The sequence below is a fragment of the Microtus oregoni genome, unplaced genomic scaffold (genome assembly GCF_018167655.1).
Source record: "Microtus oregoni isolate MIOR12 unplaced genomic scaffold, Mior012 000074F_002, whole genome shotgun sequence".
Classification (NCBI taxonomy): Eukaryota; Metazoa; Chordata; class Mammalia; order Rodentia; family Cricetidae; genus Microtus; species Microtus oregoni.
This window is the reverse complement of record NW_024543989.1, coordinates 44,542-64,794: the sequence shown is the minus strand read 5'-3', so window position 1 is coordinate 64,794 and position 20,253 is coordinate 44,542. Positions and strand designations below refer to the sequence as shown.

General features: G+C 38.0%; 1 protein-coding gene across 1 annotated transcript in view; it reads right to left on the bottom strand.

Moving 5' to 3' along the window:
• Positions 1-6,215: 6,215 nt before the first annotated feature.
• Positions 6,216-20,253, bottom strand: part of LOC121441229 (phosphate-regulating neutral endopeptidase PHEX-like) — a gene marked incomplete at its 5' end in the record, with an annotated part of 46,285 nt that continues 32,247 nt past the window's right edge. The window contains 5 exons of the mRNA XM_041642387.1: positions 6,216-9,073; positions 11,905-11,981; positions 13,986-14,090; positions 15,199-15,264; positions 19,953-20,083. Of these exons, the coding sequence (XP_041498321.1) occupies positions 8,971-9,073; positions 11,905-11,981; positions 13,986-14,090; positions 15,199-15,264; positions 19,953-20,083 (482 nt within the window). The remainder of the gene's footprint in view (positions 9,074-11,904; positions 11,982-13,985; positions 14,091-15,198; positions 15,265-19,952; positions 20,084-20,253) is intronic.

Genomic DNA, 20,253 nt, shown 5'->3' with positions numbered 1-20,253 from the left:
AGTACAAACAATATGAAGTAAGGAAGACAAGAGACAAGAGATAACGGGCAAACAGACAAAAGAAGGGGAAGAGGAAGGGAAAAGGCGGAGGTGGCACACGCCTTTAATCCCAGCATTCAGGAGGCAGCAGGCGAATCTCTGTGAGTTCAAGGCCAGCCTGGTCTACAAGAGCTAGTTCGAGGACAAGCTCTAAAGCTACAGAGAAACCTTGTCCCGAAAAACAAAAAGGGGGGGGGGGTAGAGAAGTAAAAAGTAGAATTACCAATTGTGGTTCGATCCAGGGATGTACAAACCAAGTAATGTGACAAACTTTATAGTGACGAATCTTGGAAGTAATAAAGTCATATAAAAGAAAATATTTAGGTAAAACAACAAAATCTGAGACTAAGAAGGGAGAAGAAGGGAAGGGAGAAGAAGGCTTCATAATGTTAGAGAGGCAGAACAAGCCCAGTGGAGTTGGAAGAAAGGCGATGGAGAAGCGATGCCTGAAGAGGAGAGAGAGCCAGGCTCATGGGCCTCCAGGTCGTGAGAAATCGAGTTTTATTGTAAATTGAAAGAAAAGAACACTGAAGAGTTTTCAGGTAAGGAAATGGCAATGTCATTATAATAATTTTGTTTGTGAGGTTGGGACTTACAGTCTCCAGAGTCTTGGATCAATCAAAATGAAATAAAGCAACTGGCGCAATGACTCATCGGTTGTGAGCAGACAGTAAATGATGGATATTTCCCCTTATTCTTAAAGCACATGCCTTCATACCCATCACCAGTGGTCCAGGTTGAGGGGACTGATTTTATTAGCAGTATGGTTTGCGGAATAATTATAATATTGCTGAATGCCAAAGAACGTTTTTCAGTGATTACGGTAAAATCGACACACTGAGTATCCACTTTTAGAGAAGTATTTGCACTTAAAAAGACATTTGATTGATCTCATCCCAACAAGCTCTGTGCATTAACTCAAACTCAGTCTGCGCCAGAGTCTGTGGATGCAGGATCTGAGGACTGAGCTTGGCCTTTGTTGAGAAGTAAGAATTTCTCTAGAGCATCCATGAGAAATCTCCTTCAACCTTCCCTACAGTACCCCATGCAGCTTTGGAAGGTAGACAGAGACAATCCTTTCATCTAAAGTAGATTCTCCACAGGCTGTTATATGTCTTCAGGAGAAGTAACCAAAAAAATGTTTATTCATGTGTTTACTAAAATAACTAAATATATGTCAGCATCCATATATCCATATATAATACAATATTCAGCGATTTAAAAGAATCTTTAAACTCTAAGAGATGGGGTTGGATAAAAGCAATCATTCAGGATAGAATGTTTCCTTTAGGATCAATTTTTTCAAAAACTGTAAACTTGCATTGAAATGTAAGGGACAGATGAGGATCTACTCTTCTTCCCACAAAATGACTATGTATTTGTGTGGGGTGTGGTTGTGGAGAAAATATATATATGAAGAGAGAGAAAATTTTTAGAAGAAAGTGTAGGCCTCAAATGGACAAAGAATGGCATCCCTACTAGGAGAAAACTGTAAACACCAGAAGGCCTTGGAATCTGGAAACTTTAGTTAACAATCATTATCAGAATGTTTGGTAGGGTTAAAAACAAGGTTATAGCCTTAAAGACCCTCGAATACCCTCAGGCAGCATTGCAAAGGTTTAGTTCTCTGGATAAAATGACCTGGAGACAACATGAGTGTGTGAGACCCGGTTGAAGGTAATCACAGCACTGGACACAGGTAGTTCTGAGGAAGCCTAGGAACTGCACTGATAGCGAAGGGACTCTAGCCCACTTGAGAACGTGGCTCTGGCAGGCCTTGCCTTTCTCCCCAGTCCCTCTGCCCTGCTAAAAACCATTAGATTCCATTCCTAAAGCTAACCACTAAGGTCTATTCACTTATTTGGCCACTTCCTTCTCCTGAGGCTGACTACCAAAGTCCAGCAATTTGCTCTCCGAATTAAGATTTCCAATTAAAATCAAACACCTCATCCTAACTCGGTGTTTCCTTTTCTACCTTTATAAACTGCCATTTCCACGTCTATCTCCTCTCTATCCAGAAGCTGTCCTTTGTCCTCCTCCGGGACTAATACCTGTTTTCTCCTCTCCCTTGTTCCCTTCCCCTTCTCCCTCATCCGCTATCTCCTGTCTTTGACTCTTATTTCCTGCCATCTCTCCTTCTGGGATAAACAAATCTCCTTTGTGCTGAGAACTTGGTCTTGGGGGTCAATACTTTTCCCTTCATTGAGGGGATACCCCAACTGGGAAATCTTATATATTCAGGGCAGCAATTGGGCCAAAATGAATTCAAGCCCAGAATTGCTCCTTGCCAGCTAAAAGCGGATAAGCATGTCATTAACCTCACCAAGTACTTCCTTACCTGTAAAACGTGGGTGGAAATGGGTAACTAAGTTGTTGTAATTATTACATAATATAATATAATTAAGGCGCATAGTTTAAATCTAATAATAAATCTCAATAAACAGTAGCAGGTAATATCAGTGTGGAGCACCTTCTAAATTCATTTTTTATAGGACTCAAGGTGAAAACTGCCATCAAATATAAATTCCTAGAAACCGATTCCATTATTTTCTAACAGAATATTACTACCTATAATCTTCAATAAGTCACACAATCATGTTTGTGAACATCCCCCAATGTCCAATAGGTTCTGAAATCAGACAAAACTATTTCTAGCTCCTCCAGTTGCTGACATGGTCTTAACAAGTCCCAGAGCTATCCTTCACCTGTGTAGTGAGAATATTAACTATCTACATGATTGACGTGAAGATTGGCTATAATGTAGGAACTAGCAGAGAACCTTGGACATAATGAGTCGGCAAACAGATGCGATCTTCATTATGATTACTAGGCAAAAATCATTAACAAATGCCTACTGAAAATGTGTTCAATTTGGGGATAAGTACGCTCTGGGATAGTTGTGCTATACCTTAGATGCCATGGGGATTTCATAGCTGTCTCTTATCTCCTGATTCCATTTGCCTCCAAAACAGTTTGGACATTAACACAATAAGGTTGCTACGTGATAAGCGATGCTTTTCTTTTTCTTAGGACATTACTGACACTTCAGTCAAATTGCAGTGCACATGGTATGCAATATTTTAGATAACTTTAATTATGAATTCTTTTCTCAGTGTTTCATATCGCCTAAGCAGTGGTTCTCAACCTTCCTAATGTTGTGACTCTTTAATACAGCTCCTCATGTTGTGGTGACCCCCAACCATAAGATTATTTTCTTTGCTACTTCATAACTATAACTTTGCTATGGTTATGAATCATAATGTAAATATCTGTGTTTTCTGATGGTCTTGGGCAAGCCCTATGAAAGAGTCAGTTGACCCTCTCCAAAAGGGTTACAACCCACAGGTTTAGAACCACGGCCTATGTTGTCCTTAAACTCACTATGTAGCCAATGGTAACGTTTAATTTCTGATCCCTGTCTCCACCTCCTGAGCACTTGGATTATAGGCATTCACTACCACACCCAATTCATGCAATGCTGGGGACTGAACTTCATGCATGCTAGCAAGCATTCTACCAAGTGACATACGTCTCTGGCCACCAAATAGGGGCTTTTTACCTATTTGGTTCTTTGTGAAAACAGAATCTCAATTCAGAATTGATTAGAAAACAACATTTGTGGCCTATACATGAACAATCACCTTCCTTTCTAAGACACATTCAGGGGGCAAATCATAAAATAAAAATGATCTGAGTAGCATTTTTCATCTCATAATAAATAAATGAAAATTATTTTATATAAGTTTTCTTAAAATAATAGAAAATACTGTATTCTTCAGCAATATTTTACATCCTAGTAGGTATTTTCCTTTCTCAATAGAATATAGCCTAAAAGCTTACAGCGTAGCTTGTAAACCTGTGGCTCAGCCAGATTCTTCTATTCAGTTACCTTCTTAATTGATCCAATTAACAAAACAAAGTACACGTTCAAATTAAACATGTATCTAAAGCATTTAGAAATGATTACAATTATAGATCAGGCTTTCTCTCTCTGATCAGAAGTTACTGGGATGCTTCTGTGGTGCTCAGCTCCCAACTCACTTTGGTATGTTAGTAAGGCAGGGCATTGTCAGATCCCAGGGAGTATCTCATTTTCCTTTTCATATCTCCAATTCTAAAGGGGATTAAATTATCCAATTAAGCTGTTAATTAAAAAGACTCCTACAGAAGAAACTGCAGGCTACTAATAGCATTTGCAGTTTTCATTGTGCTGTGTTCAAAAGCAATCTTCTAAACTCAGAAGAGTGCAAAGTTACTGTCCTAAATTTCACTTCCAAAGGCACCCAACAGCAGCAGAGAGGCCAACCAACCCCCTGGCTCTTCGTACTGGGCACACAGCCGGCCGCACTACACTATATGATGCATCTGCCCCAAAGATTGACTTCAGCCACATGACTGAGTTTTAGCCAATGGAACAGAAACAGAAGTAATGTAAACCATGCCCCGGGACCAGAACTAATCTTCCATTCTCCATGGCCATTTCCTTCCCATCAGCCTCTTCTTTATGAGCATGTATCGAATTGGGTCTTGAACATTGTACAATCACTGTATTGAAGGAGCCTGGGTTGCCAACTGGGGGAGGAAAGTTCAATAATCATTAATCTCCATTATGCATGTAATGAAAACAATATAACTTAAGTTGGGCTAAGCCTTTAAGACTGTCTGTTTCTATAACTAATGTGGCCTTAATCACTAGAGAAATCAGGTAAACTGGAAAGGCATGCAAAAATATCCTTAGCCTAACTAAACACATCAGCCTCCTTCAGATTTTGATGAGGGCTACTTAGATACATACCTGAAAATCTAAAGAAATTCAGTACCTCTTGAGTCTCTTGAAATCTAAGTTACATAAACCATGGTAAGGAAGATTCTGTGTCTCTTTCCTCTGTCTGCAGAGGAAATGTCTCTCTTAAACCACAACCTAGAAATCATTCTGTGATAAAGTCTCTCATTTATAGTCTTATTTCCTTCAAACCATGAGTTTATATACATGCATACTTACACAAACCCTCTCCCTCCCTTTCTCCCCCTCCCCCGTCTCATTTTGTGGATCAGTCCATGAACTAGAAACTCATCCTTAAATGAACACCCCAACAGAAGGCCACCAGGCTACAACTAGACACTTGTTAGCCATTAAGTCTAGAGCCTCTCACTTCTATATCCCATGCATGACGTCATGACACAGTAGATTGACTCAGGACCTCAAGAGCAGAACTTGACCATATAAATGCTAGGAATTTATTTAAGATAATTAACGGGATCCTCTATTTGCATTATCAGCCAAATCCCAGCAGGCTCCATTGAGAAGTTAGCGTGAATTGTATAGTATACCTATAGATTTGCTTGAATTCAGAAGTGGCCAACCTTTTCGATTCCTGTCCATCTTATTGTCTCAGGGCACCAGGAAATTACAGTTCACTGAAAGTGGGCTGGACGAATAAGCCTCACATGCAGGAAGGTATGTATCTAGAGAGCCATAGCCAATTAGGAACCAAAGTACACAGAAGGTGAGTTAGGGCTTCTTGTCAAAGGACTTTGCTAGAATCTTGACAGAGGGTGAACTGATAATGTACACCATAGGAGAGCTGGCTGAAAATTTTTTTACCTGTGTCCCAAACCATACCCCAAGGTACTTACACATCATCAGATGCTATTCAACAGTACAGTTAACAATGTCCATAGCCCTGTTAAACCAGGCAGCCCATTGAAGCCAGAAACTGCATATTATCCACCTGAGTATAGCTGGCTTGGGGATTTCAGTAGAATGGATGCTCAGTTCCCATGTGCTGGATGAATGGCTACAAATTGCCTGTATTATTAAAGCACACTGACAACACATAGAGATTCTTTGCTCTGCTAGCAATGATCTTGTGCATTGTCACTTTTGTGAGACCAGCCCCACTTCGGAGGTCTCTCTTTCCCTCTACAGGAATATTATTGCAAAGGAAATAAACTACACCTGTTGACTTGTATTCTAGAAGGTATGTAATGACCATCTCTCATTGTCTACAGAGAAAGTCACTGCGTTCAAGTCCTACACTCCCAAAGCAAGAAATTCAGATTGTTGTAGTGGTTGACATAGTTTTCTGGCAAGTATCTTTAAATCAGACCTGAATATGCACATATATAATAGATTGTAATTGTTCACAAAAAGGAGAGCAACAGAAATCCTTTAACCAATGTTTTATTGTCCTTACAATGATGATTCTCATTGTTTCACAAGGGGAAAAAATCACATCTACTAGTTTTCTAGTGACCCCATAGATTTGTTCTTTAAATGCGCAATCCAAGAACATCTTTCTTCAAAACAGTAGGGTAGAGCCACTGCTGACCAGGGTGTTATTCTGTGAAACAGCCATATACTCTTTCAGAATTTAAGATGCATCGAGACATTATGTTCAAAATATCAAAAATGGTGGCTACCAAATACTAAGTTACTTTAGAAATACAGGCTGAATAAACATATTAAGAAAGATGATAATCTAAGAGATGCAAGTTAATCCAAAGGTCAGAAGCCCAAAACACGGAGATTATTTTTCGAGGCTCTGAAATATTTGACAAGCAATTTTAAGCCTTCCCATTTCTCTGGCATGAGCACCATCCGTCTGGAAAGCCATGGTTCTTAGTGTCTTCTTAGCACTGCTCCAGGGCTAAATAAGAGAAAAGTTATGGGCTGTGCTGTGAGCTTCATTGAGGTAAGGCACTAAATACGCTTGGGGATGAATTCTGAGTTCTGAGCTTGCATCAGCCGTATCCGAATCCATCTCCTAAAGGGGGGTGGAAATAGGAGGCCTATGCTGAACACGTGCTGAAACGCTCACCAAACTTTAGACAATGGCAGCAAGGCCAAACAAGACAGCTTCAGCAGCTTTAAATATACAAAATCCTTGACTCACACAAGAGAATCTCCCACACATAAAAAAATAAAACCTCGTACATGCCCGGTTAATAGTCCACTTGCAGAACAGCTGCTATGTGAGTCAGAACAGTGTGTTGTTGCAGCCCTAGCCTGAGAGCCAATATTTAATTTCCATTTGATTTCCCATAATTAGTTTTGAAGATTTTGTGGCTCTCCTCCGGTGGCCATGTTTAGCAAGGATTACCAAAACCCTGTCTTGTTTTCCTTAGGCCAGCTACCCGGCTTTTCTTCCATCCCTCCAGGTATGTCTGACCTTCTCTCTACCACTTAATTGGTGTCTATTTCTTTACAAAATCAGTCGCACAGGAGAAGAACAATACTGTAAATTGGAGGGTCAGACAGAACCAGTTGGAAAGCTAGTTCGTGTAGAAAATGTGTGTGGCTACTAGGAGTGATTCTGTTTGTCTTCATAAGCGAAGTTGTACCGAATTAGTCACTAGTTCTGCCATCCAGAAACTTGGAGAGCCCCAACTAATCACAAACACCAATACCATTTCAAAAGTCATAATGCTATAGTTTTATCAAATACTCTCTCTGACCTGCAGGAATGTTTCTTTGGAATTTTTTTAAAAAAAGGACATCTACAAGGAATGCACTATTTATATAAGCATGACAAACCAGCTATTCTGAAGTGCCCGAGTACAGGAATAAAATGAGGATTATCAAATCAAAATGCTTACACCGGAGAAAGGCACATATATTCCCAACACCTGAAATAATACTGTTTGCTTTTAGAAATACAAACCAAGGTCACATTAAACCATGGTTAAGGGGAGGAAAAGGCTGCTGCCCTTCAGAAGTGTATCCACTCAGAGAGGAGGAAGTCAAGGGGAAAATCACTCTCTTCAGACTAATGCAGTGTAATTGTTTTCCTCATGATGGTGCCCTTCCATTTTCCTCCCTTCGGAAGTTCCCATGGTTACAAAAGGACATGGCTCACACTTACTTTTTTTTTTTTTTTTTTTTTTTTTTGCAAAAGGGTAACAAGTCACAAGGATACAAAATGACCTCCTGTGGTTCATCTGAATTTGTCATTTTGCTTTAGAAAGTTTTCTATTGGCCCACTTAACCCAGCACCCCATGCACAATGGTTAATGTGACGGGGGTAGGGAAATGCCTATCCTAAATAAAACTAAAACTAAACAAGAAATACCAAGTAGCCACTTGAATGCCATTACAATTTTATCCTACACACTTTCTTAAATGTGATAACAATTTCATCCTACATACATACATACTAATATTACATTAACCAACACTAAAGATGCTCATTTAAAAAATAATGCTCTAAGGATCAAAATACAGCACTGCTTTTTTAAAGATAAACCCTTCATAACACTTAAAGAGTAAATTTGTGCACCTTAGATCTAGGCAGGATTTTTTTAATTGGATTCATATAGACTAAAGTGCCTTAATTCCAGAAGTTTTTGAAAGGGATTTTCTTTTCCAGGGATGTAACATTAAGTGGGCTGAGATGGAAGAGCCTTTACTCCCTCCTCAATGTGGTGTTTATATAGTTGTGCTAAAGGGAAATGAAAGCCATATGTTCTTGACATGGAAACAGAAAATTCTTTTCTCGATGTCTGCTCGGTTCAAAATTAGGAGATACACATTGAGGGTAACAGTTTCCAGAGACTGGTCCTTTCAATGGATATACTCAACTCAGGTCACCTGCAAAGCTGTGGATTGGAATTCTGTGCCACCGACCTGTGGCTAACCAAAACAGATAATAGGGATGCCAGTTTAACCAAATAGTTTTGACATTTGTTTTCATTGGTTTGCCTTTCTCATGAAATATATTTGGTTCAGCTCTTGAATTCTTTTATAAGCCCAAGGACTTTGAACAGATACTGTTTAGATCCAAGCAAGTCAACTACCCAAATACTAAAAATGCATTAAAATAAAAGTTCTCAAAGAAATAAAGGCAAAAGGCAGTAGGTGCTGAGTCCGTCGTTGCCATCTCTACTGGCATCCCTCAGCTCTGGCAGAATGGTAGGAACCAGCACTCCCAGCTACCAGAGTCGACAGGAATTCAGGCCTCTGTTCATGCTGGAATTCGGAGGACAGTTAAAAGCTTTCTGAAATTCCTCAAAGTTGCTAACAGCACCATTGACCCTGAAAATAAGAGATGACAAAAGTACATTGTTATTCAATTCATACACATCCACAGGTTCTGGATAAAACAGCCAGTCCATTGCTTCAAAAGGATCTTTGCATGCATTTAATCCATTTACAAGGAAGACAGCTAAAGCTCAGCTAATTAAGAAAAGAAATTAATATCATCGAGAATGAAAACCAACATTTCCTCAAAGCATGGCCAGAATTCCTCGTACGCTTCTAAGTCTTAAAACTCCTACACAACTAGATCATCTCCAAGACTTTGTTTTCTAGCTTTTGAAAAAAATTACTTTTGGCCAAGTGTTAAGGATAGAATATAACTGATAGTAAGTGTACTCTGTAAATTATTTGCACAAAAAAAAACATTTCAGTCAACTGGTTAGTAAAATGAGATTAGTTTCTAAAACTTAAATATCTGGTACAAAGGGCACAAATCATAAACATAGAAACCACTATTTTATCCAGATGTGTCTGTCATTACCAATTTGGGATCGAGGAAAGGTATCTCAAGCACTCCAGTTCCTTTGTCTCTCTTGCCAAGACTTCTTCAAAACTACAGCACTAGCTGTGTTTGAACTCCATATGAATGGAAAGTCCACTGCCTACAGCTCTGTCTTTAGCACTTTCCCTCTCCGTAAAATATTATGAAAGCCATCCATCTTGCTGCATTTCCAATTAGTTTTTAACAATGCATTTAATGTACAAAAACACTCATTTGGAGATTCACACTACCTAGAATTTGGCTAAGAATCAACTAACAGATAGGATCTAGCTGTTACAGAAGAATCATTCTGACCTGGCTTTTAGCTCCAGAATCTGGTGTACACGCGCAAGTTCCTGACTGCAATGAGGACCGCCGATTCCTCCTCGGCCCTTTGGTTGTAACTGTCTTTTGGAAATGCTATTTCCATTGTATGATTTTTTTCTCTGCATTCAAAATCTACACTGACTGCAGATATCAGTAACAAGTCAGCTCAAAACCTCCCTCTCATCCATTTCTTACTCAGCTGAATATTTAAAGGGTTTACTAAAATTTAACTCAGCATTTTATTTCTTCCATAATGGCATGATTACCTCAGGGCATCTGAATGAATGCAATGGCCTGTATCCAGCAAATCCCCATAACGGCTCCGGCTTAGCTGGGGTGTATGGATAAAGATTCCTAAATCACGGAATGAGTCACCTTAGGCAGGTGTGAAAGATAGACTAGAGCTGATAATCAGGACGTGCACTCTGGAAATTATTAGCAAAACTCCAACATTTCAGGCAACTAGCTAGTAAAATAAAAGTTGTTTCTAAAACTTAGCTGGTGAGCAATTAATCTACTGTGTGGTTTCCTCTGCTGCATTTTTCAGTGGAAGCACATTTTAGTCCATTAGAAACTGTCAGCCTGCGTGACAGTTCAGCCCAGTGGGGGAGAAGTTCCAACACAGTGATTAGATTTTTATGCTAGTGGGTAATTTATAGTCGATTTCGAAGCATTTCTAAAGCAAGGTTTTAGGAATACGATTTTAAAATACAGAGGAAATCCTAGATTACTTTCTTATGATATGCTAATGGATCATTTAAATATTAAACATAAAGATATTCAGGTATAATGTGTTCTAAGCAGAGTAACTATAAATTAGCATGGTTTCTTGGATTTCTTTATATAATTAACTATCCTCTACTGTATGAAATTTTCTCTCAAGCCATAGAACCTAGTCAAGGATAAGTAATATCAACCTTAATTTTGTTTTTACTTAATAATTTATACATTCTGAAATTACAGTTGTTAATCTTTTTCTTTTTGTATATAAGCAATTGCTTCAAAGGGTAATACAAGATGAAAAACAAAATGCAATGTCTCTGGCCTTAGATATGAATTATAATTGCTTAAGATTACCACATATATCTTCCTTTGTGTTGAGAATGAGGGCATATTTGTTTATGTTTGATAATTTACAGGGTAAGGGGAAAAACAAGAGCTATCACAGAGAATACTTTTAAAGAGAAAACAGACCAGAGTAAACCAGAATTCTAGAAGTTGTAAGCAGACTAGTTCACTAGATAATGAAATCCATTCTGAATTTATTTTTTGCCCAAACCTCCCTGCTAAAATAAATGGTTGGATCAATTCAATACTCCTGTTATTGAGCAGTGACCTCATGGCACCTATGGATTATTAACCTCCAAAGGCAAATTACATAAACATATATATATATATGTGTATATATATATATATATGTGATCATGTGTATGTGTACAATGTGCATGCTTACAGGCCTTGGAGACAGGAAGAAGAATTCAGATCTCCTGGTGTTTAGTTTCCAGGTTGTTATGAGCCATCATGTTGATGCTGGAAATTGAACCTGAATCATCTTCAAGAACAGCAATGCTCTTAGCCACCAAATCATCCCTCTGACCCCATGCAATTCTAATTCGATATCTGAATCTTAATATTAAAACTGATTTGGACTGCAATTACTTCTGAGGCATCACAATGATGAAACCTCATTACGCAACTTCACTTGGAAGGGAGAGGCAGGGAGGGGAGCAGAGAAAAATGTAGAGCTCAATAAAAAATCAATAAAAAAAATAGAAACTTCACTTGATGTAACACTAAGCAGAAATTTAGTTGAAAAGACACTGAGAAGACCAGCTTACTTCTAAGGAAACAAGAGATGCTTAGTTTCTTTGGCTAGATTCCATTATCTACACAATGAAGATTATGTATTTATTTTATTGTGTGGACTTTTGTTCATAACTCCCATCTGGCAGCACATGATTGGGAAGCACAGAATGGGGAGAGACCATTAAAACCTGCTGTCCCCCATTTGCGCATTTACCGAAATTGTGGAGGACTGTGAGCACCAATTTGGACTTGTTCTCTGGCAGCTTCTGGTCTGTAGGAATTGCACCTCACCTAAAAGATAAAGACACCCCTGTAAATATACTTCTACTCCAATCATACCTTTCTTACTTTCTTAACTCATCCAACTTGAGCTGAAGAATAATTCTGGAATTAATTGATAGCAAGCATTTTTAGTGCATCAGCTAAAACTTTAATCAACAGTAACATCTATTATTCAAATCCCCAGAACAGAAGGAATTTATCAATGTGAATTCCACAATTTGAGTAAATTAAGAAGGTTTCCAGGCAAATGATTTAAAGCAAGAGAATCAAATGTGCCCTGGAATTGAACAATGTATTCAACTTATTAATTTAATGTTTTAAATAACTTTTTATCAAATTTAATCATATACATTTTAATGAATAAACTAAGTGAACAATACCATGGCTTAGCATAATCAGGAGGTATACTGATTATAGATGTCCCTGAATGTCTTGCTTGCCTCATCCTGGTCTGGACTTGAGATAAGAATACATGTCTCTACATCCTTTGAAGTTAGTTATGACTATGTGCTTTGTTCTAATCAGTAAATATGAGAAACTATATATTCCATTTCCTGATAAAAGTTTAAGAAAACTTGTCATTAATTTTAATATTCTTAAGACCAATTTAATTTGCAACATTAAGAGTCAATTGGGGCTGAGTAGATGACTCAATCTGTAATGTGTCTAGTACAAGCATAAGGACCTGTGTTCAGAGCCCTAAAACCTATGCAAAAATGCTGGGCATAATGGCATGTGCCTGTAACCCCAGAGCTTGGAAAATGGAATGGGAGAGGTGGTAGAGAAAGGTGGAGCTCATTGGCCAAACAGCATAGCCAAATTGATCAATTTTGTGTTTAGTGAAAGAAACATGTATTAAAAAAATAAATGTGAAAAGCAACCAAAAAAAGACATTCAACATCAACTTCCGGCCTCCATACACACATACAGCTACTAAATAAATAGAAATGGACATTGAAAGAACCAGAAGTATAAAAATGCATTTTAAAAAAGCATGAGAAACAAATTAGCAGGTCATGGCTTCTACAGGCATAGAGAGGGCAGGAAAGCTAATGGGTTACTGTTATTTTGATAAGGACAAATCGTCTCTCGCAATATTTATGAATGTTTTTAAAGATCTTCTTGTAATGCAGTTTCTTAAATTTCTCAGAAGTTAGCCCATGTGAGCTTATTTTTCACATTCAATTTTGCCTCATCTCTTAGGTTATTTTCTCTTTTATACTTTGCTTACATTATTATATAGTATTGATGATGCTTCATAAGTCATTTAAGAGATTCCTGGAAATACATTATGGTTGTTACTGTTCTCGAGTACTTTTCAAGGGTAGAAAATAACATATTCCATATAAACAGATGTAATCCAATGTAGAAAAGAGTGAAAAATCTCTTTTTTCTGTAAGAAGGAGGGACTCGAAGAGAAATTCCTCAATGGTGATTTAAAAAAAAAAAAAATTAGGATTACTCTTTTTCCCCCGAATTGCTTCAATTTGACAAAAATGTTGTATTTGAAAACATCATAGACATTTTAATCGCAGCATCTCTCTCCATTACTTTCATTTACAAGAGTTACTATAGACTAGAATGTAAGCAGTACGAACAGATGGACCCTTGTATCTTGTCGTCTAGATCAGAGCTGATCAAAATTCTTCTGAAAAGAGAGAGATAAGTACTTGAACTTTTAAAAACCATAAGGTCCCTTTTTCAACAACTCAACTCTGCTACTGTAACACAAAGTAACCACGGACCACATGTAAACGACAGAGTGTAGCCTTTTTCCAATCAAAGCGTGATTTATAAATAAAAGCAAACAGCAGGTCTTAATTTGGCCCAGTTTGCCCATTCTAACTAGGGTGTGCTTCTTTGGTACTATTTTTATAGCTGACCCAGTACTGGCGCAAGATTAAATGGCTTTTGTCAGTTATCACTGGGAACTTTTCTTCCACACCTTTGAGTTGAGGGCATAAGTTAACAGCATCCAGTTCGTCTTTTACGCCCTTCCCTCGGTTTACTCACATGAGCATAGCTCAAGAAGAACAGCTGGTTGTTGGTGAATGTGATGCCTGGTAGGAGAGGCTCTTCAACCCCCTGCCGTTTGTCATTTACCCATTTCCTGTAAGCCTGGTGATGGAAGCAGAGCAGGTGAGTCTCATCAATGGCAGCTCTTCCCTCTTCACCATTCAGCACAAAAGTACTAAATACATGTCCTCGCCGTGTAGAAAATTCACTTTTGGGTTTTTCTTTAAGAAAACAAACCTGGAAATACAACTCAGTGCCATTTCACCTGTGCTACCAGAGCATGGTGGTACACATCTGTACCCAGCATTTGGGAGATTGTGGCAGGAGCATTGCCAGGAGCTTGAGATCAGCCTGGACTACAGAGTGACACTCGGATTCAAAATCAAAAGCAACTCAACAATGGGGCGCCTTATACCCTATACATAGCAAAGTAACTGGGCCATAGTGGTCAGATATTAAGTTGCTATTTTAAAGGTGCCCTTCTCATTCCAAGGAGGGACAAACAAATTTACCACCATGCACGACTGCTTTAGCAATAAATTGGAGTGGTGTCAATCTACTATTCTATTTAAATGTTCTCATCAAGAAAACATATCTTTTTTAAACCATTATTTAATAAAATAAAATTCATCTTCAGTAAAATATAGAAAAGATAATGCTTTAGGATTATAGCCTGGTCTGTAAAGTAAGTATATTCAGTTTTATGCAAGTCTTTCCATGTTATCGTTGTTTATTTCTTAACCACACACTGGGATATGATGCAAACACTTCTACGGACTCTCACTGGCCCAATGTATGAGAATGAATAAATAGCTTTAGCCATAACTTAAAAGTTTGAGGCTTTATGATAAAATAAGGAAGGATAGAGAGAAAGCTTTACTTCAAGACAATTTACATGAACTTAGCCCCAAGGAGAGTCCTATGGCATTCTTTAATATGATTCTGAGTATACTATCAGTAAACCACATTGTAAATTTACAACTCTTAACAACCATGATTATTTAGGATGACTCAATACTCCAAAAGAAAAAAATGCAGCTCTATTTATCTATTTATCAAGTATAACAGAGTTCATGTAGAAATACAAATGGGTTTTAGAGAGTCCAAAACACCGCACTTCTCAACACCATGTAGGTACTATGCACTGAAGTGCACCTATGTGTGCTTCCACACGTGATTTTTAAAGCTCAGTAAATGTAATGGTGTGTACCCTGAAGGCCTCCCGCAGACCTCCGTTATCAGCAATATTTTCTCCCAAGGTCCTCTTCCCCTTTACCTAGAAAAAAGGAAAACAGAAAGTGTTCCACAGTCAACTAGCATTCAGCAAAAGGTATGTAAATATTATAGGATCCAAACCTGTCATATTTTAAAGAGAAAATGACATTCAGTGAATCAGAAGTAGACATGATATGTTGTAACATGGCAAACTAACCCCAGCAGGGGTCTTCTGAATGTAGATGTTTTTATCTTATTACTCTCTGCATTATTTTCTCAGCCACCTCTTTATTCTTGCCACTTGAGTCAGCTCGAATAAAATGTTTTTGGTTGTGAGCCTAGCTTTTAACGGTTGAGCCATCCCTCCAGCCCAAAATGCTAACAATATTCTCAGTGGCTCTGGTTTAATAGAAAACTAGAAATTTCAATATTCAGATGACTTCTCTGATTAACTCACATAATTTGAGTCTTTCTCATTGTCCCTGTGTCTCTAAAAAAATCGCCATTCACACAGAAACAAGATTTCAGCACCAACCGTTATCATTCTACCTTCAGCTATTTCTACAAAACATTAAAATGAAAGTTGTTCTCTTAGGGAACAAAAAAATCAAGTAGAAGTGGTACAGACTACAAGGTCAAGGTTTGAAATATGTGTAACACCCAGTCAAGCATGGGGAGACATTCTTCTCAACTGTTTCTTAAAACCATAAATGAGCTAGGATAGAAAGTCAACGTTTATACATCCTACAAGCCAAAGTCAACCTTCCATTTGCTTTTATCTAGTCTAGATTTTATCCTTGTCAGTGATTGAAAGAAAATCAAAAGAACAATATCTTATGCACATAAAAATGATGTAAAATTCAAATATCAATGTCTATAAATCATCTTTTATTAGATCACAGTCAAGCCCACTAACAAACACAGTCTGTGTTTCCTTTTTTTCTTGCTACAAGGACAGTTTAGTATTTCCTACCTAGCTTAAGGCTTTGCTAACCCCCATATAGCACGCAGAATAATAGTAGGCAGAATAGTGGCTTCTTAAAGACATCTACGTTAAAATCCCCAAACCTTCAGGAATAAGTTACCCTACAATGACAAAAAGTGACTTTTAAAATGTGATTAAGTCAAGGATATTGAGAGAGAGAGAGAGAGAGAGAGAGAGAGAGAGAGAGAGAGAGAGAGAGAGAGACTGCCTTAGTGACTTATTCTGGTTTGTCCAGATAAGCTCAATGTAATTACAAAAGGAAAAGGAAGACAAGAGAATACCAGAGTGGTACACCAGTCATTGCTGGCTTTGAAGGAGGAAGGGGTCATGAGCCAAGAAAAGTAGATAGCCTCAAAAACTTCGAAAATGCAGGAGACAGACTCTTCCCTATTTCCCTCTACAAAGGAAGACATCCATGCCAACACCTATCTTTTAGGTCACTGAGACTTGTGTAACACTTCTGACTTAGAGAATAGTATGAGAATAAAATTGTATTGTTTTAAGCAACTAAATTCAAAGTAATTTGCTCCATCAGCAGCAGGAAACTAACATACAACTCCCAAGCTATGGATCCTACTGACTTAATTTAAGTTAGACCAACTTTTGACATATCAAGTGATGTTAACAAATAAAAATACATCTTAAGAAAGCAAGAGTCTATGTTATCACCCAGAACCCCCACCATTCCTTGCTTTAGTCTCCCAAAGTTCCCATTCTGACTCCACCTACATTCATTTTCTACATTCCAATGAGTTAAGGACTATTGTCAACACCTTTGATTAACAAACAAGCATCTGATTTTCAAAGCAGTTTATGGATTGTATATATATTTGAAACTAAAATATGATACATTATAAGCCTTTCCTCCTTCCAGCCCTTCCCGCTTTGCTCTCTCTCAAATCCATAGCCTCTGTTTCTCTAATTGCTATTCATAGAAAGTTACTTGTATATATATATATATATATATATATATATATATATATATATATATATATATGATTTCAGGATCATCCAGTAGTTCCCCTTCTCTACCAAGACTCTGCAGCCATCCCTGTGACTGCTAACCTTAACCTATGGGAGTACTACAGCCCATCTCCTAGTGACTGACTGATGTGCTAGTGCAGATGCCCAACTACTTGCCCCTGCGCTGAACAACTTCGGGGATGATAGTCATTCTCCAGAACCCTATTTAGTATCAAGAGTAAGGCTCAGCTTCCCTCAGAGCCAATGGCAGGTTTCTCATAAAACTACTTTCTCAATGACTCTGTCACCTAAGGAACCCCATCTTGGGTTGTGCTTATCATGAATTTGTCTAAGACAGAATGATCAAGGGAAAAAAATGCTCACATTCGTCAGGTATTCAAACCCAAGCAGACCTCTTCATCTGGAGTTTTTGGTGTGCGGCACATGCCTTGTCAAGTCTGGGTTTTTCTTATGTATGCTTATATATTCTCATGCTTGAATCGATCTCCTTTTCTCACTCTAAACTTTACATTTAAATTATAGCTTCTGGCAGAGCCCCATCCCTTTTAACTCCTCACACTCTGAACCATCACCGTGGAGTACATGAGACCTGGTTTGACCTCTCCAGACACACTAGCTACTGACATTCTACATCTGTGGTGACCCAACTAAGTTCTTCCCTAAACACTGCAAAGAACGATTTGGGCACTGGGAAACTTACTCTTACAAATAAAACCTGAAAAATAAAGCCTGACCACTTATGTCCATAAAGGAAACACACACACACACACACACACACACACACACACACACACACCTTCTAGACACATAGCCCTTCTATGGGAAAGAGACTAAAGCTGTTCTCTGATGGTTGAATGAATTTATACTGAGACAGATTTGCTCTATAATCATTGTCCTAGTGACAAAGATACATGATTTCAAACTTACATTACACTTTGGGCAAACAAAATATATGCTGAAGAACAAAACTAAATAAATGTATTTGAATATATTCATATACGTAAATAAACTTAAAATAAGAGAACAAGAGCATGCTATGGACGCATGTAAAATGACTCTAGAATCATACAGTATTAAACTCGAACCTATACTTTAACAGTATATGAACTCCCCTATTGAACTCCACAGAAAAATAAATTTCACATTCATGAACATTTAAACGTAAAATATCAGAAAAATAAAAACAAAAGTTTTTGGGAAAAAATGAGAGGCTCCTGTGATGGTTTGAATGTGCTCATATATTTGAATACTTAGTCCCAGTTAATGGAGCTGTTCTGGAAAGATTAGGAGGTGTGACCTTGTTGTAGGAGGAATGTCACCGGGGGATGGGCTTTCAGGTTTCAAAAGCCCCTCTAGTTAGCTTGAATAGCTTTAATCTCTCTCTCTCTCTCTCTCTCTCTCTCTCTCTCTCTCTCTCTCTCTCTCTCTCTCTCTCTCTCTCTTTCTCTCTTCCTCCTTCTCTCTCTCACGCCCTTCCCCCCTCTCTCCACCCCATATTTACCTGCTGCTGCCATGCTCCCCACATGATAATCATGGACTCTAACACTCTGAAACTGTAAGACCCAAATTAAATGCTTTCTTTTGTAAGTTATCTTGGTTGTAGTATCTTACCACAACAAGAGAAAGGTAGCTAAGACTATTTCCTATACAATCTGAGTAGAGCAGACATCTTCGTAGGCAAGAACAGAGAGACAAAAAGTAATTTTAAGAGAGATTTAGTATTTTGAAATATTGAAAATGTTTTGATTTTGTGTGCCAAAAGATACTACAGAAAAAAAAAACCTTAAAGGATAAGTAATACACTTCAGGGAGATACATATAATGTGAATAACAGAAGTTCAGCATCCCTGCTATTTTAAAAGGCTCTCATAAATTGACAAGAAAAGTAAGGTTTCATGGATATAACATTCCTTAATCTATCACTTGTAGAAATATTCAATTTTATTCTGGTGACAATAGGAATAGGTCCTACAGGGAAAAAGTATTACACAATAAGGTATTTATTGCATAGACATTTTTAACTGAAAATTCAATTCCTGGGTAAGAGGTTAGTTGACTAGGTTATGGTATATCCACACCAGGAATTCTTAGGCCATCACCAGAAGCAATTAACTAAACCTGTGTGTATCTATCTTTACCTGAATGCAGGAGGAAGTGTATCAGAGCTACTAACGCTGACCTTAGGCAGAGAAGATAAGAGAGAAAAGAAAAGGCAATGAAGATAAAGGCAAAAACAAAAGGAACAAAATCTCACATCCTCAAAGTATGTATACAATTGCATTTTGCCTTCACTGAAAACTATATACATACACATGCCACAAAATAAACATTTCAAAAGTATATTTATTTTGTTCAAACTTCTATAACTAAAAACTTGATTTAATTCTCAGACCCTTTGACTCAAAGTAATGAGACGTTATCTCAGTTAATTCAACCTAAAAATGTAGGAGATTTTTTAAGAATGTTATTGTTTGTTTGGGCTAGGGCATTTGTGATGTCACTAATGGGTAGGCCTACAATTCTCCAAATTCAACCATCTGTTAGAACCACCTGAGGGCTTGTAACAGAATCCCGAGTACCAGACTCCACCCCTAGAGATTCAGTAGGTCTAGGCAGGAGTCAAAGATTTGCATTTCTAACAAGTTCCCAGGGAACACAGATGTTGTAGATCCCAGAAGCATACTTGGAGAACCAATGGTCTAAAGCAAGCTAATGTCTAAATGAGGAAAAATGGCCCACAAGGTGCCCCCACCACCACCACCAACCACAGCTGTACTCACATTTAAACCAGCTTTCTTCCAATAATAGTTGCTATACTGGCTAATCATGCACTTTGTTTTTTCCTTAAACTTTTCTTCCGAGTCCACAGACCACCAAGGATCAAGGTTTCCATTTTTATCGTATTTTCTACCTAGCAAAAAGAAAAGTTACAAGAAATCTGTGTTACTTTCTAGAAGCCAAAATGATCCTCTTGCCTTTCCTTCACCTCATCAGACTTTCCAAAGCAGCCCCAACAGCACAGGATGCTGTCCCTGAGATCAGCTCCCATGTCATCTCCAATGTCATGGACTAATTGTAGAA